We start from the raw sequence: 14717 nt of genomic DNA, 5'->3' as shown, positions 1-14717 counted from the left end.
TCATCTACTACTACGCTCTGATAGTTTATAGTCTATTATTTTGGCTTTCTTTATTCTCTCCTTCCATAAATGAATTGACTTGGCAAGCTTTTTAAGAGAAACAGCGGTGACAATCCCCCATCACCCGTTCATGTCAAGTGCAACTCAAGAGCAACCCCGACCCACCTGCATCTCGACTTTTCACCACAGTTTTAGTACAGTATTTGGTATACTACTATACATTCTCATTTCGTTTTGATCTAAATTTTTTAAGTCGTTTTGGTAATTTTAAACTACACTGTTTTAATGGTAATTTTATAATTTTTTTACGATTGAATTGTATTTTGTAAATCTCAAATCTAGATAGTATTTATGTAATTTTAAAATTTAAAAGAAATTTATATAATTTAAATTTATTATAATTTTAAATATGTCCCTTCATTCTTTTTTTAATCACATTATTTTTAATAATTTTTCAACTTTTTAATTTTCTTTTCTTTATTTTCTTTTGTCTTAACTCAAGTTTGTTATTTTTTTTAATATTAACTTTTGATACACTTTACATATACATGCATTTCTTTTATTAATTATCAATTCATATATATATATAGCTAATCTCGAAATGTTATACCGAAACACATCAGTATTAAAATATTTCGTTTCAATACTTAAACTAGAATAATCACCGAAACGAAATTTAAAATATTGATTTTCAAATAACACAAGATGTAAAGACCGGAAAAGAGACTGTAAAAGGCCTTGCCTTGTGTACTTGGGTGGATGTGTTCATGTGTTATCCTAACTATTTTACGATTCATTATATAAACTTTTTACTCTAACAACTTCAAATTGTATTCAGGATAATTAAGGGGGTTATGGGGGTCAGTGTTAAGTTCCTTTTTTTTTTTTTAATATCGGGGAACCTCTCCAAGAGCCTTGCAAGCTCACTAACCCGAGCCTCGCGAAAAATGTTAAAAAAATAAATAAAAAGTTTGCTTCAAATCTTGAACAGAATTATGCCGCTTAGTACAGATTGACCAACGAAATAGGATTCAAAAAAATATGATCAAAGGATCCTCTTCTTGAAACAAAGGAATAAAATGTATTGCAACATTTCCGCGTACTATCAAAATGGGTACACCTTATTGAAAACTTTCTAAAAAGCCACCAATGGCAATTTGCAAAATCTTTTCAGTCACGAAACTCATCCATGAATCCTTGATGGAAGTCTGTCAGACGAGAGACGATGGCAGGAATCTTATCCTCTTGAGGGAGTATTGTGCACCTAAAATGCCAGGTGCCAGGTACCTTTCACAAAGCATCACAACACAAATAACTGTTAACGAGGAGAAAATTTGAGACCCATGCCAATAAGAGCATCTTATCATTCGATAATTACCATCCTCTAACTAACACATGTTCAACACTTTGCACTCTGAACTACCAGGATTGACAAACTGTACCCACCAACCGATGGATGAAAAATAATAACTTTGTGCATGTGGAAAGATCGGCTTTTAATTGCTAATGCACATCGTAACTTTATAGTAGTTAAGTCAAATTCAACAATCAAATGGTCACAAAAACCATGTTTCTTTTCCCATCCTTTTCTGGATCTCTCTTATGTTACACTCAAACTAATGATACTTGGATATTTATGACAAAGCCACTATTGAACGACATGAACTGATGAACAGCATCTAAAAGATTGGCATGTGGTTAGGATTTGGTTTCCATCACTAATTAAAGAGGGAGGAAAAAAAAAGGCTATTTTGATGTTCATGACCTGTTGATTTGCCAATAAAACCAAAACTTCCAATAGACTCATCAGCAGTCACGAACAACGCTAATCCACATCCTAGAGTTCCAATAATAACTAACCTGTCCAAAGCCAGAACCAGGAACAACAACAATTCCTGTGGCATTAAGAAGGCGGCGACAATAGAATGCATCCGGGGCTATATCAACAGCCTCTGCTGCTTTAATGGCCTTTTGAGGCAGGTAAATACGGGGAAAGAGATACATTGCCCCTTCTGCTTTGTTGCATGATACTCCTTCTAGATTGTTAAATGCATCTTCTAGTGCCTGTTTTATACAATAGAGAGAGAGAGAGAGAGAGAGAGAGAGAGAGAGAGAGAGAGCATAGTTAGTCAATCTTTCTCAAATATCCTTTTGGCACTAAGCTTTTCTGAAAAGATTAACATGGAGGTAACATCTAACAGAGATGATCAATTATCTATGATAATATAATAATTTTGAAAGCATTAGCATTTAGAGAGCTTGATCTTGTTCATTCAAGTTGTCTTCTTCTCCGTGTTGTTGGATATTTGTCTACCTTGCAAATATTAGTAGTCTTTTAGTTTCTCTAATACATGTCTTTTGGTTTATTCCAACTCATGCTCTTTTAGTTTTGTAATTAATGAACGAATCCATAAAGGTTATTGAATTGTAGAGGAAATTGTAACCTCTAGCTAGACGTTTTTCATGTATACTTCTTGTGTACTTGGGCTTTGCCTATTTCTATGAATACAATATCTTTGATTACCTATAAAAAAAAAAAATTGTAGAGGAAATTAAAAAGCTGATAAGTTATGACTTTTGATGGGTAGAATTACTTTGACACACCGTATAAGGAGCTCTTGGTATTTTATCCATTCAAGCAAAGTAAAAAATGTTTCCATTTACAAACATAGGCACACTGAGGGTAAGTAGAGAAAAAACTAAGGAGCTCAACCAAATTTTAGAGATCAATGTGCTAACACTGACATTCTTAATGGTTCAGTTCATAGCATAATGCCTTGAGGTATGTTAACTTGTTATATATGTTATTTTTAATCTAAGAATTTAAGTACTCCTATACATCAAACAGATTTGTGACTGTCCGTCAAGAAACACTGCAAACAAGACAACCTCAGAAATAGCATATACAAGTTTTTGGACTATTACGAATGCATATAGGATTCTTCTCCTTTGTCAGTGCCAGGCACAAGTTTCCACATGACTATGCATCCTACACTTAAGCCCTTGCTAACTAAAGGCTCCTATTCTCTATATTGTCTTCACTGATTCATCCCATAGAATTAGTTGACTACAGTTAACCAACCTTTGCACGCCTTGCCAATGATGCCAGAATTCCTTCTTTCTCTGCGCTGAACGATTCATATGACTCATCGCCTACCTGCATGCATCCATTCGGTTTCATTTCTATAAGTGAATTTGAAACACAGTTGATATTGTAAGAGGAAAAAAAACTGACTACTTTAAGGTCAAACTACACACCCTGCAAATTTAAATGATATACCATAGTCGAATCAATTCTGATTCAGAAGGATTGAGGTCTCACGACTCATGATCAAGAACCAACGTTCCCAAGTTAAAACTTTCTGACCTGGTCTGATCCAATCCTCTTAAGAAACTTTTCAAACTTGGTAAAATTAAGCTTTGTCTAATCCTAAAGCCAGAAGTAGAATAATACTAAAGATGAAGAGAACTAAAAACACAAAGAAGCAGACAAAGACCACTAATTTAAAGAGGCAAAAAATTAACCTTGGGAGGGCTCATGACAAGGCTTGCAAGAATTTGACCAGAGATATTAGAACAAAGATTTACAGATGCCATTTTGTATATTTGTTCCCGTACGTCAGCATTGAATCCAGTGACCTCCATGTAACCTCCTCTTTTTCCACACTCCCCATAGAAGCCTGAAGGCAGCATAGAAAAACATGCTTCTTAAACTTGAATCTAATGTTTTACAGAAGCTCCTCACCTATTTTCTCAATTAGTTTTAATCGAGAAATCCAACTTACCTTTAGAGACTGACTGGAAAGATACTAGGGAAAGATCCTCTTCACCATACCCCAAAGACCGAGAAATCTTCTTGAACGAGTGGAACGTCTTCTCAGGAACGTAAACGTTTTCCTGATATACCTGTATATTTTATTCGACATTAGATCTTAATTTGACATAGTAATTCACATCCCCAAGTTAAGTGGCATGACTTCAAAAAAGTAAAGAGAGTCAATAAAGCACCGTAAAAAAAATCAGTTCCTCGAAAGCCCTTCTTAAGTTATATCACCAACCTCATCTGCCAGTAGAACAAGCCGTTCTTTCTTGCAGAACTCCACAATGCCCCGCTGGTTCTCCTCGGCAAGAACCTTCAGGCATTACTTAAAATCATCTCATGTAGCATGGCCAAAAAGTATGCACTTATTTTCCCATCAAAGCAATCTCTTTTACAAGAAATTCAAAACACCTTGCACTAAAAAATTTATTGCTTAAAACCTATTTATTGCTTACCTGCCCTGTTGGATTGCCTGGATTTATAACAACCAAGGCCCTAACTATGACACCCTTGGACTTGGCATTGTCCAATTGCTTCTCAAGCTCAGATACTTCAAGTCCCCATCCTGTTGCTTCGTCAAGATAGTAAGGAACCTGCAATTAAGGAAAAGAAGCAATACTTCAACATTGAAAAAATATTCATGAAAGAGTAAATCCCATCTCTATTTTCCAACTCCAAAGCAACCAAGTCAGGTCAATTTTTATACCTACTGTACAAAAAGAATATAGGCCATTAGCCAACAAAAAATTAGTAGTTGAATGCAACTAATCAACTAGTTGACTAAGTTAGAAGTTTACCAGTGTGCCACCGTGGAGAGCAATTGAAGCAGAGTACAAAGGGTACTGAGGAATGGGACAGAGAATGCCATCCTTTTCAGATCTTATTAGTAATTGCATCATTGCGTGGACCTATTAAGACATGAAACACAATGTGATACCCCATATGATATGGATAAGGGTAGGTAGTGTATGGGATCCCACATTACTTGGGAATGAGAAGTTCTTGCTCTTTATAAGGTTCCAATAGGGCTCCAATTGTATCATTGACTAGTCATTTTGGAGTATAAATCATGTGGTTTGGGCTTTCCATTGGGGCGTTACAAATGGTATTAGAGTCTATCCCAATCGGAAATGTGAAATTTGAGCCATACCACCTACAATGGACAGGCCTGACGAGAAAGTTGGGAATTTAAAGGGGGTAAATTGTTATACCCCATATGATATGGATAAGGGTAGATGGTGTATGGGATCCCACATTGCTTGGGAATGAGAAGTTATTGCTCTTTATAAGATTCCAATGGGACTCCAATTGTATCATTGACTAATCCTTTTGGAGTATAGGCTATGTGGTTTGGGCTTTCCATTGGGGCGTTACACACAACCTATTATGATGTATTTTTTGGAGATGGAAAAGACTAGAATTTATAAAAACAAAAAGTATATGAGCTTGAAAGTAACCGCTGGGCTTGCACCATCTGTCAAGAAAATATCATTTGGATCAGCAGGAAAACCATCACGAGCTTCAATACCAGCAGCAATTGTATCACGTAATCCCTTAATACCCTGAAGGTGCAAAGGAAAAGAATAGCAGTTATGACATCCCAACATGGACCACGAAAATAGCATCAAATTATCCCTCAAACTTCTCTGGGGTGAACAGTGTGATCAGTACCTGACTGTGACTATAAGCACCAGTTGCCCTTCCTGGTATTTGATCCAGAATCTGCCAAGCACGCTCTACAGCATCTGCACTGCAACAGGTCAGAAGGAGAATCGTAAACAACAGACCTTAGTTCTCAAAGAAAGGCTAAAAATCTACCACAATAACTGTAAACAACAGAGATTAATTCTCAAAGAAACATTATAGAGGTTGCTCTAAAATTAAAAGGAGATTTGGAGAACGAGGGTAAAACACAAGGCGAAACACAACCAACCAACACAAGATTTGATAATTGGTTTCTAGGCAGGCAACAACCATTTGGAGTATTTAGACCCCGTAATACTAAGTTCAAATGGTATCACTATCATCAGCTGTCTACTTAATTTTTGTAGACACAGCAAAAATTCATAGGCTAGATAAACGACATTTTGAATAAATGAAGAAAAGATTCATGGTGACAGACCAAAATATAGAAGTCATATATCTATGAAGTGTTCTAGCAAGTATATAGCATCCTAGAATAGCCACATTGCATATGTAAACTTTTATTACCTGAACAGACCCTGTGTTTCACTCCTGTCCAAAATAGCAGGATGGTCGCACAAGGAAAGAACCTAAACAGTGATGATTTAGGAATAAAATGAAGTACTCATTTAATTGTACAAGGTTTAGTGCTTTGAAGCACATTATTTCAGTGAACCAACCTCTCTGAAAAAAGTTATTGGCTCCTGACCAAGAGATTGAGGATTTCCTATGTTGCAGTAAAGTATCTGTATAAGATGAATGCAAGTCAGTACCGCAAACACAATACTTGCCTTAGGAACTAGACATTGACATGTCAAATTTCAAAGGTGCATATTTATTTGGAGATTGTGGCTAGAGAGTGAATCAAGCAAGAGGTGCTTCTTGTAATTATTCCCTAGAGAAATCCAAATATGATGCTTTTCATATTGCTCAATTAGTTTTTTTTTTAAATGCTATTTTCTATCAGAAGGAAACAAAACCTATTTTCTTTCAAGTACTACTACTCAATATTTATTCCTTATAGATGTTGCTATTCAAATAATATCCACATGTTAGATACTTCCTAGCTTGTCATCATGAATGCCAAATCATTTTCTGCTACTTTAGTTGCAAGAAATTTATCAGCAATCAGTCGCTACCTATTGGTAACAAGACAAAATAATATCTATTGAAGCATTGAAAAAGAGTTATGGCAAGGAAATGTAGTTTACCTCAGGCAGGGAAACATGTAATACCTAAGTAAAGAAACTTGCATTGGAAATAATATGTAAGGGACAAGAACCATACCTCATCAAAGGGATGTGAGCCTGGTTTACTCTGTAACTCTTGTTGTAGCGTCTGCGGCAAGAGGACAACACAAATAATGCTTAGAGAAAAAAATGTTGGATTATAGAAATCACATGGATCAGGTTAAGAAAAACCAAGCTCCTTATACAAGATCTAGAAAAAACTGACACTTTTCTTTTTGAAAAATAACTTTTCCTAGGAATTGTAAGCAATATGGCTTGCCCTATTACCTGAGCAAGGGTGACAATCTCACCACGGACAGCATACTCACATTTGAGAACCTGGGAAAAGTAACACTTTAGTAATGACCAGTCATATCCAGAAGATAAACATATTTTGACCACTAGTTTCTTTCTTATGCACTCAAAAAGGAAGTATATTTTTCTTGGTCCTCTGTATTAGCTTTTTCTCCTTGGTCCTCTATATAAACGTTTTCTCCAATTCTTTTACTTTTTGAGACTTCAACCTGTATACAATGATTCCTTCTACAGGTATAGTATCTCTCATACTCCTAGAGTGATTTATCTTTTATATTTTCTAGCAAATTACCCAAACATTAAAAAGCTAAAAAAAATAATACAGATAAAAACAAGAGCGGACCACCTCTTGTTCACTTGTCAAGTTTCTTTTTCCTAAACCTCTGGAGTTGGGTGGGGTTTGGGGGAGGGGGGATTTGAAAAGGTCGAAATAGAAAAGTAACTAAGAGATGATGCTTCATAAACCTTGCATATACTCGGCCATCGTTGCAGAGGGCTCCTGGACTAGGTCCAAGTAACGTTCAATATATATGAACTAGTTTCAATCAGATTCGCTAGAGAAGTGAACTCGTTGCAATTAGTCGGGTCAAATTATATTATAAACAATCAAATTTAAATAACAAAATAGCCCAAGTAAACCTAGTAATGAAAGATATGCATACAGTGCCATTGGTGCAAAATAAAATACAATCACAAAAAAGAAAAATCTCTATAGTAAAGGTTTTCGGTGAAAGCGAACACGTCCATGAATGCTCAGCAAGATTGGAATTAAGAGATCAAGCATCCATCAAAGTTAAATTCCGCAAACCCAGAAGCAACGACATAAAGAAAAAACCCAAGTACAGAATCATTGAAATCAGAAACGTTAACGATGTATAGTAGACAAAAAGCAATTAAATAGTGGATCCCAGTTGGTCTAACGCAATAGAGAATTAAAGAAGACGAACAGCAAGACCTTGGGGTTAATGGTATCAAGGTTGACAGGAGGAGCAGAGGAATTCGAGGAAGCCATAGAAGAAGTGGAATCGAGAACAGTAGAAGACAGGAATCGTGACTGGGTCGCCGAGAGAGGACGCTGCAGCAGCTGTTTCAGATGGTGAAAGGAACGTACGAGGATAATGTTCCGACCGGCTCTGTCGCTCACGAATTTCCGCATCATTTCTCGCTATTTATAGGCGCTCGTAGATATGGGTGTTCGATGATCCTGGCAAAGTACTTGCTTTTGGAGAGCGACTCAGATCAAACACAGACGTGCGGTGCGAAGATTGAGGATTTGGCAATTTCTTCTATCACCTGACTATCTCAGAACGCGTGCTGTGTCTAACGGCTCCTACAGCTTTACTTTGCGTGCGAGCTACTGCGCTCTTGATTTCTGAATCTCTAATCCCTCCCTTCCTTTCCTCCTATGTTTCCAACCAATAAAATAGTTAAATACTCGTAATTTATAGTCCTTCCCATGCCACCAAAAGGCGTGGGTGACTCACTGACTTCAATGAAGAGTACATCTTTTTCCCGGCGCCCCCCGGGCGGGGGGTTGTTTTCCTTTTCTTTTCCTCCTTTTTGCAACTCGTTGCTTGTACGAAAATTTTATGTATTAGGTTGTCTTCTCATTCTATTGTATCTCATTTTATATTTTTAAATTTTTATATAAAATATAATAAATAAATTTTTTTAAACTTTAAAATAAAATTAATATTAAAAAATTTTATTCTAATAATACTTTATTCAACTTTCATCTTATCAGTATAACTAAATAATAACTTAATTTAAAATATTAACTTAATTTAAAATTTTATCGATTAAATTTTATTATTTAAATTACATGTGAATTTATTCAAGTACCCCTATAATGCAGTAAAAATATCCACAATTTCACTCAACAATTTGGTTAGTATTTAATCATGCAATTAATTTAATAATTAAACAATAATATAAAATAAATAAATTACATAACACTAAGATTGGTATTGAAGAGAAATCTTTTAAAGAACTCTTTAAATGTAAAACCTTACGGGACAGTCAAATCCAGAAAATTCAATCTTATTATTTGAAAATCAATTATAATTACTCATCAATTACAAAACCTTTGCAACTTGACTCTCTTACTTACCCAGACAAACGACCCGTTTGTCTTCTATCACAGTAACAGTCAGAACCTCTGACGATCTTCAAATATTATCTTTCCTCCTAGAACTTTAGGGACTGAAGTCCAATCACACAATCATCCACACTCGAAGCACGATCACACTCAAAGAGAGATCACAAATATGAAAATTCACTAAAGAACTTTCTCACCAAACAATGCATTAGAAAGTGCTCTAGAAAATATATAGATCTGAATCTCTACCGATCATAACCAATAGGATTCCCTAAATAAACAATCTGAAAATCAATTCTAATTGTTGTAGGATTCTGCTGACGGAACAAATCTGATAGGAGTTTCAGGTGTAGCAGAAATCTACTGACGAGAGAACTCTGCTGATAGACTGCTAACAACCAGCGTTAAAGCTTCATCAGATAACTGCTTTAGATAACTTCTTGATAGTTTGAAATTTTTTATGCTTGATATATTCTTTTTTAATCTTCTATCCAGATCACTTGATATTTCCTATCTTTTCAAACATTTAATCTTGATCAAAAGTCTTTTGAACCTTTATCTATTCAATCACTTATCTTCGAATTCAAATATTCATAGATAAATATAAAGACAAATATTTATTTATTAATCTATTTATCTTTGAATTTAAATATTCATAAATAAAGATAAATACAAACTACACTCATCTAATAATTCAAATAGGTCATAGTCATCTAATCCTAGCCAATAGCACAAACAGTAGACCAAGAGACCCAGTAGAGATTTCAGGCAAAAAATAATGACTTAGAACAATGACTAAATTAAATTTCACAAGTTTAAAATCTAAGCATGTTCTAGTCTTGGAGTTGAATTATATTTGTATTTTAGTTATTCCCTTCAATATCAAACTTTATTAATCAGAACAATAAAAATTCATTCAACTCCCCCTCAACAACACACTTACTTAAACTCCCCCTAAAATATGAATTTCATAATACCCGAAAAAAATCAATTTTCCAATATATCTCCCCATTTTTGTCACTAATCTGACAAGACTCATAACTCTCATGTGTCTCAACTTTTCATGGATTAAATGCATTTGATGTATGAGTATGAATGCAAGTAAAATCATGACAAAATGAATGAAGTAGTTTGGTTGAGACATAAAAACAAACACTTGGTGGGCACTAGTTAAAAACTGAAGTGTATAAAGCATCAACCACAAAAAATCCTTCCTCAGTACATGAAAAAAAAAGACCCACTTCACACAATCTACTTATTCACATCCAAATATAAAAAAAAAAAACTTAAAGCTTCAAGTCGCAAATAAAAACAAATATCAACAAGGAGTCGAGAAGGTCTATGCAAATTCTAAATAATGAGGAAGTAGGACATGATAAGGGTGAGAAATGGTGTTTGTCTGGGACACAAAGAGAGTGAGAAAGTTGTTGGTGAACGAAGACTAAAATATCGAGGGTGGGGGCAGGGGCACGACTTAGTTAACTCACATGGCAAGCACATGGCTAAGCCATTACAGCTCAAATGCCACTGGGAGTTAAACTCAGACTAACAGAAACACACATTCCAGACTTGTGCATCAAAATGCAAAATCACAAAAAAATAAAACATACCCAACAACCAAAAACATAATATATTTTATATTTTCACCATTTTATTTATTTTATATAAACCAAAATAAATAAATAAATAAATAAATAAAATTAACAAAATCTTTATTTTTATATATATAAGCAATGAGGCAAGTAACATGCCTAGATCCATCTTAGTTCAAACATAGCGTCACTCATAAAAAAAAAAAAAATTCAATAGAGTACAACATCTTATTTACAACAATCATTATGGATGCTCACACCTCATAAGGTCATCAATGTCAAAGTTCATGTGAGTGTGTGAGTGAACAAACTTATATAGAGCATTAACTTTTTATTTCTTTTTCTCTTCAATATTTTTGATATTATTTTTCATAAGTTATTTTCTTCTCATAGATGCTCCCAAGAGATTGTCATTCACCTCAAAAGTTACACTTTATACTAGAGCCTAGATACATGAGTATCTCCTCCCAACACTAGTTTGCACAACCCATTTCATATCCATTTTTGTTACTCATCTTTTTCCACAATGATTTGAGCCACAATTCTTTCTATAAGAATTTAAGGGATAGATCCGTATATAGTGTTCGTCTTTTTTTGCAATGATATAACACCAACTTTTTCTATTTGGATCAACTATTTGTGTTTAGTAAGGAAATATCTTTTTATTATTGTACCAGGTTCAACTAGTATTAGCCAATTTAAGGCATGAACTCCCTCTATGGTGAACATCTCAATAATAAATATAGAACTTAATTATAAGGTGCATACACATAAGTTTCTCACAGTGATTTGTAAATGAACTTTGTCAAGATGACCTAAATGGTTAGTATTCATAAAGTGAACTGCACAAAGTAGAGAGATGCATTAGTTTAAAATTTTATTTTGTGAGAACACATGTGCTCAAAACTTTGACATATCAAGCATGCACTTCCAAAAAAAATAGAAACAAATCTGGAAATTTTTCTATTATTTTTCTTATTTAAAAACTGAAAACAGAAAAATAAATTGAAAACAGAAAAATAAAATGCATATCCTAGACTAATAAAATGAAATGAAAAGAATGCAAGAACATGCAAGTGGTTATATCAATTAATGTGACACGACATATTCTTTGACTACCCATTTTATTTTAAATTTTGACATATTATTTTCATCAACACCACTTTGTATGATCTTTTCTTTATTGTGAAAGTAAAATTCTGCTAGTTCACCAAGTTTTAGAATTATGAAGGTGATTTGTTGACTCATCTCACCAACTTGATTTTCTAAAGTCTTTCCCTTCTTTTTTAGCTTTTTTTCACCTCCATTTTTCTTCACTTTATTCAAGTTAAAGCAATATGACCTTATATGGCCAAGAATACCACAATGATGACAAATAGGAATAAACTTACCTTTGGACTTATCTTGGTTGAGTTTCTTTGTCATTGATCTATCGTGTGAGACTCTTGGAACATGACCTTTAGACATGGCTTTGTTTGGAGCTACTTCATCTCAATTTCCTTTAATAAAAATGATACATTTTGATGAAGTGCTAGCGGATGATGAGCCTTTAAGTTTCATACCTTGAGAAGTTATATACTCCAAACCCGTGCGATCATAACTAGATCTTTGAAAACTCAACATCTTTTCTAATTCCTGTATTGCTGTTTTTTGCTTGCACTCCTGAGATTTTTTCAATTCTTTTTTCAAGTGCAGCCTTTTGATCTTTTAATATTGATACTTCAACACCAGAAATCTTTAATGCCTCAGAGAGATTATTTTTCTTATTCTCCACAGTAGTAAATTTATTGTACCGCTTCTTGTTGAGTTTCTTTAATTTGACCTATTCTTCACACACATCATTGTATGCTTCCTGTAAACTTAGTTCTTGGTCAGCATCAACAAATGATACATCTGAATCACTGAAATTACAACCACTTTAAGATTTTGTTAGTGCAATTTCAGGAAAATCATTCATAATAGAAGAAAAAATCATAAAAGATTTTCCATCATTAGATAATGAGCTTGAACTTTCAGAATCTGAATTATCACTAAATGTGACATTCAATGTTTTTCCTTTATTTTTCTTGAAATTTGGACATTCAATAATTTTGCTTTTGTTTTCCTCTAACTTCCTTGTTAAACAAGAATTTTCTGAATTTCCTTGCAATGAGATCTATATCCTCATTGTTAAAAATTTCTTCATCAGAAAAATCATCTTGATCATCTTTTATTGTTTTTAAAGCAATGGACTTACGTTTTCTTGTTTGAAGAAGTGAGGATTCATACGCTTGTAAGGAACCGACCAGCTCTTCAATCCTTATTGCATCCAAATCATTACTTTCCTCAATGACAGTAACCTTAGGCCGAAATCTTTCAGGTAGAGACCTCAAAATCTTTCTCACAACTATTGAATCTTCCACCTTCTCATCGAGATTAAACCTGGAATTAACAATATCGTTAAGCTTAACATAAAAATCATTAAAACTTTCATCTTCCAACATCTTAATCTCTTCAAATTTTGAAGTAAGCAATTGTAATTTTGAGTTTTTCACAATTTTTGTTTCTTCGTGTGTAACCTCCAAGATGTCCCATACTTCTTTAGCAATCTCACACATGAAGATTCTCTTAAATTCTTCCGTAAATACAGCCATGAATATAACATTCAGTCCCTTGCTATTCCAATTACAGTTGCTGATCTTATCTTTTGTCCAAACATCAATACTTGTTGCTGGTTTAGTCCATCATTTTTCAATGGAATACCACACTCGTTCATCCAACGATTTGAGAAAAACCCTCATACGAACTTTCCAATATGCATAGTCTTACCATCAAAGTGTGGCGGGACATATAGCGACATTGTCAACAGGGGAACATATCATACTCGAATGAGTGAACCTGTCTTTGATACCAATTGAAATTACTCAAGTACCTCTGTAATGCAGCAAAAATATCTATCAATTCACTTAGCAAATTAGTTAGTATTCAAGCATGCAATTAATTTAATAATTAAATAATAATATAAAATAAATAAATTGCATAACACTAAGATTGGTATCAAAGGGAAACCCTTTAAATAACTCTTTAAAGGTAAAATCATACGGGACAGCCAAACCCAGGAAAGTCAATCTTATTATTTGAAAACCAATTACAAGTACTCATCAATTACAAAACCTTTACAACTTGACTCTCTTACTTGCCTAGACAAACGACTCATTTGTCTTTTACCATAGTAGCAGACGGAACCTCTGGCGATCTTCAAATATTGTCTTTCCTCCTAGAACTCTAAGGACTGAAGTCCATTCACACGATCCTCCACGCTCAAAGCACGATCACACTAAAAAAGAGATAACAAATATGAAAATTCACTAAGAAATTTTCTCACCAAACAATGCACGAGAAAGTGCTCTAGAAAATATGTAGATCTGAATCTCTATCAATTCTAACCAATATGATCCCCTAAATAAACAATATGGAAATCAATTCTAAGTGTTGTAGGATTCTGTTGACGGAACAAATCTGATAGGAGTTTCAGGTGCAGCAGGAATCTATTGACGAGAGAACTCTGCTAACAGATTGCTAACAGTCAGCGTTAAAGTTTCATCAGATAACTGCTTTAGATAACTTATTGATAGTTTAAAATTCTTTCTGCTTGATATCTTCTTTTTAAATCTTCTATTCAGATCACTTGATATCTCTTATCTTTTCGAACATTAAATATTGATCAAAAGTCTTTTGAACCTTTATCTATTCAACCACTTATCTTCGAATTCAAATATTCATAAATAAAGATAAAGACAAATATTTATCTATTAATCTATTTATCTTTAAATTTAAATATTAATAGATAAAGATAAATACAAATTACATTCATTTAATGATTCAAATAGGTCATAATTATCTAATCATAGCCAACAAATTTTTACATCAACAACTTAGATGATGTGTTCAAATATCTTAATCATTTTACTTAATATAATGTAAAATGATAAAAAAAAAAT

The 14717-nt window shown here is 33.8% G+C and overlaps 1 protein-coding gene across 1 annotated transcript; it reads right to left on the bottom strand.

Annotated features, from left to right (window-relative positions):
* Nucleotides 1-983: 983 nt before the first annotated feature.
* LOC109013066 (alanine aminotransferase 2-like) lies at nucleotides 984-8648 on the bottom strand. Its single transcript, XM_035692081.1, has 15 exons — nucleotides 8003-8648; nucleotides 7021-7071; nucleotides 6791-6841; nucleotides 6184-6249; nucleotides 6032-6093; nucleotides 5492-5570; nucleotides 5278-5382; nucleotides 4618-4728; nucleotides 4276-4413; nucleotides 4059-4133; nucleotides 3786-3906; nucleotides 3526-3680; nucleotides 3083-3157; nucleotides 1861-2064; nucleotides 984-1287 (listed from the first exon to the last, which is right to left on the bottom strand). The coding sequence occupies exons 1-15, from the start codon at nucleotides 8204-8206 to the stop codon at nucleotides 1171-1173; spliced, it is 1614 nt and encodes a 537-aa protein (XP_035547974.1). The 5' UTR covers nucleotides 8207-8648; the 3' UTR covers nucleotides 984-1170.
* Nucleotides 8649-14717: the final 6069 nt, after the last annotated feature.

Source organism: Juglans regia, chromosome 7 (genome assembly GCF_001411555.2).
Source record: "Juglans regia cultivar Chandler chromosome 7, Walnut 2.0, whole genome shotgun sequence".
Lineage (NCBI taxonomy): Eukaryota > Viridiplantae > Streptophyta > Magnoliopsida > Fagales > Juglandaceae > Juglans > Juglans regia.
This window is presented reverse-complemented; position numbering and strand designations above follow the sequence as displayed.

Bases quoted from the DNA above. Each gene is read 5' to 3' on its own strand.
- LOC109013066 (XM_035692081.1), bottom strand. From the start codon at position 8,206: ATGATGCGGAAATTCGTGAGCGACAGAGCCGGTCGGAACATTATCCTC. The intron at 5,571-6,031 runs GTAATAAAAGTT...GACCTGTTGCAG, and splicing joins GAAACACAGGGTCTGTTCAG to TGCAGATGCTGTAGAGCGTG. The intron at 2,065-3,082 runs GTTGGTTAACTG...TGTATAAAACAG, and splicing joins CATTGGCAAGGCGTGCAAAG to GCACTAGAAGATGCATTTAA.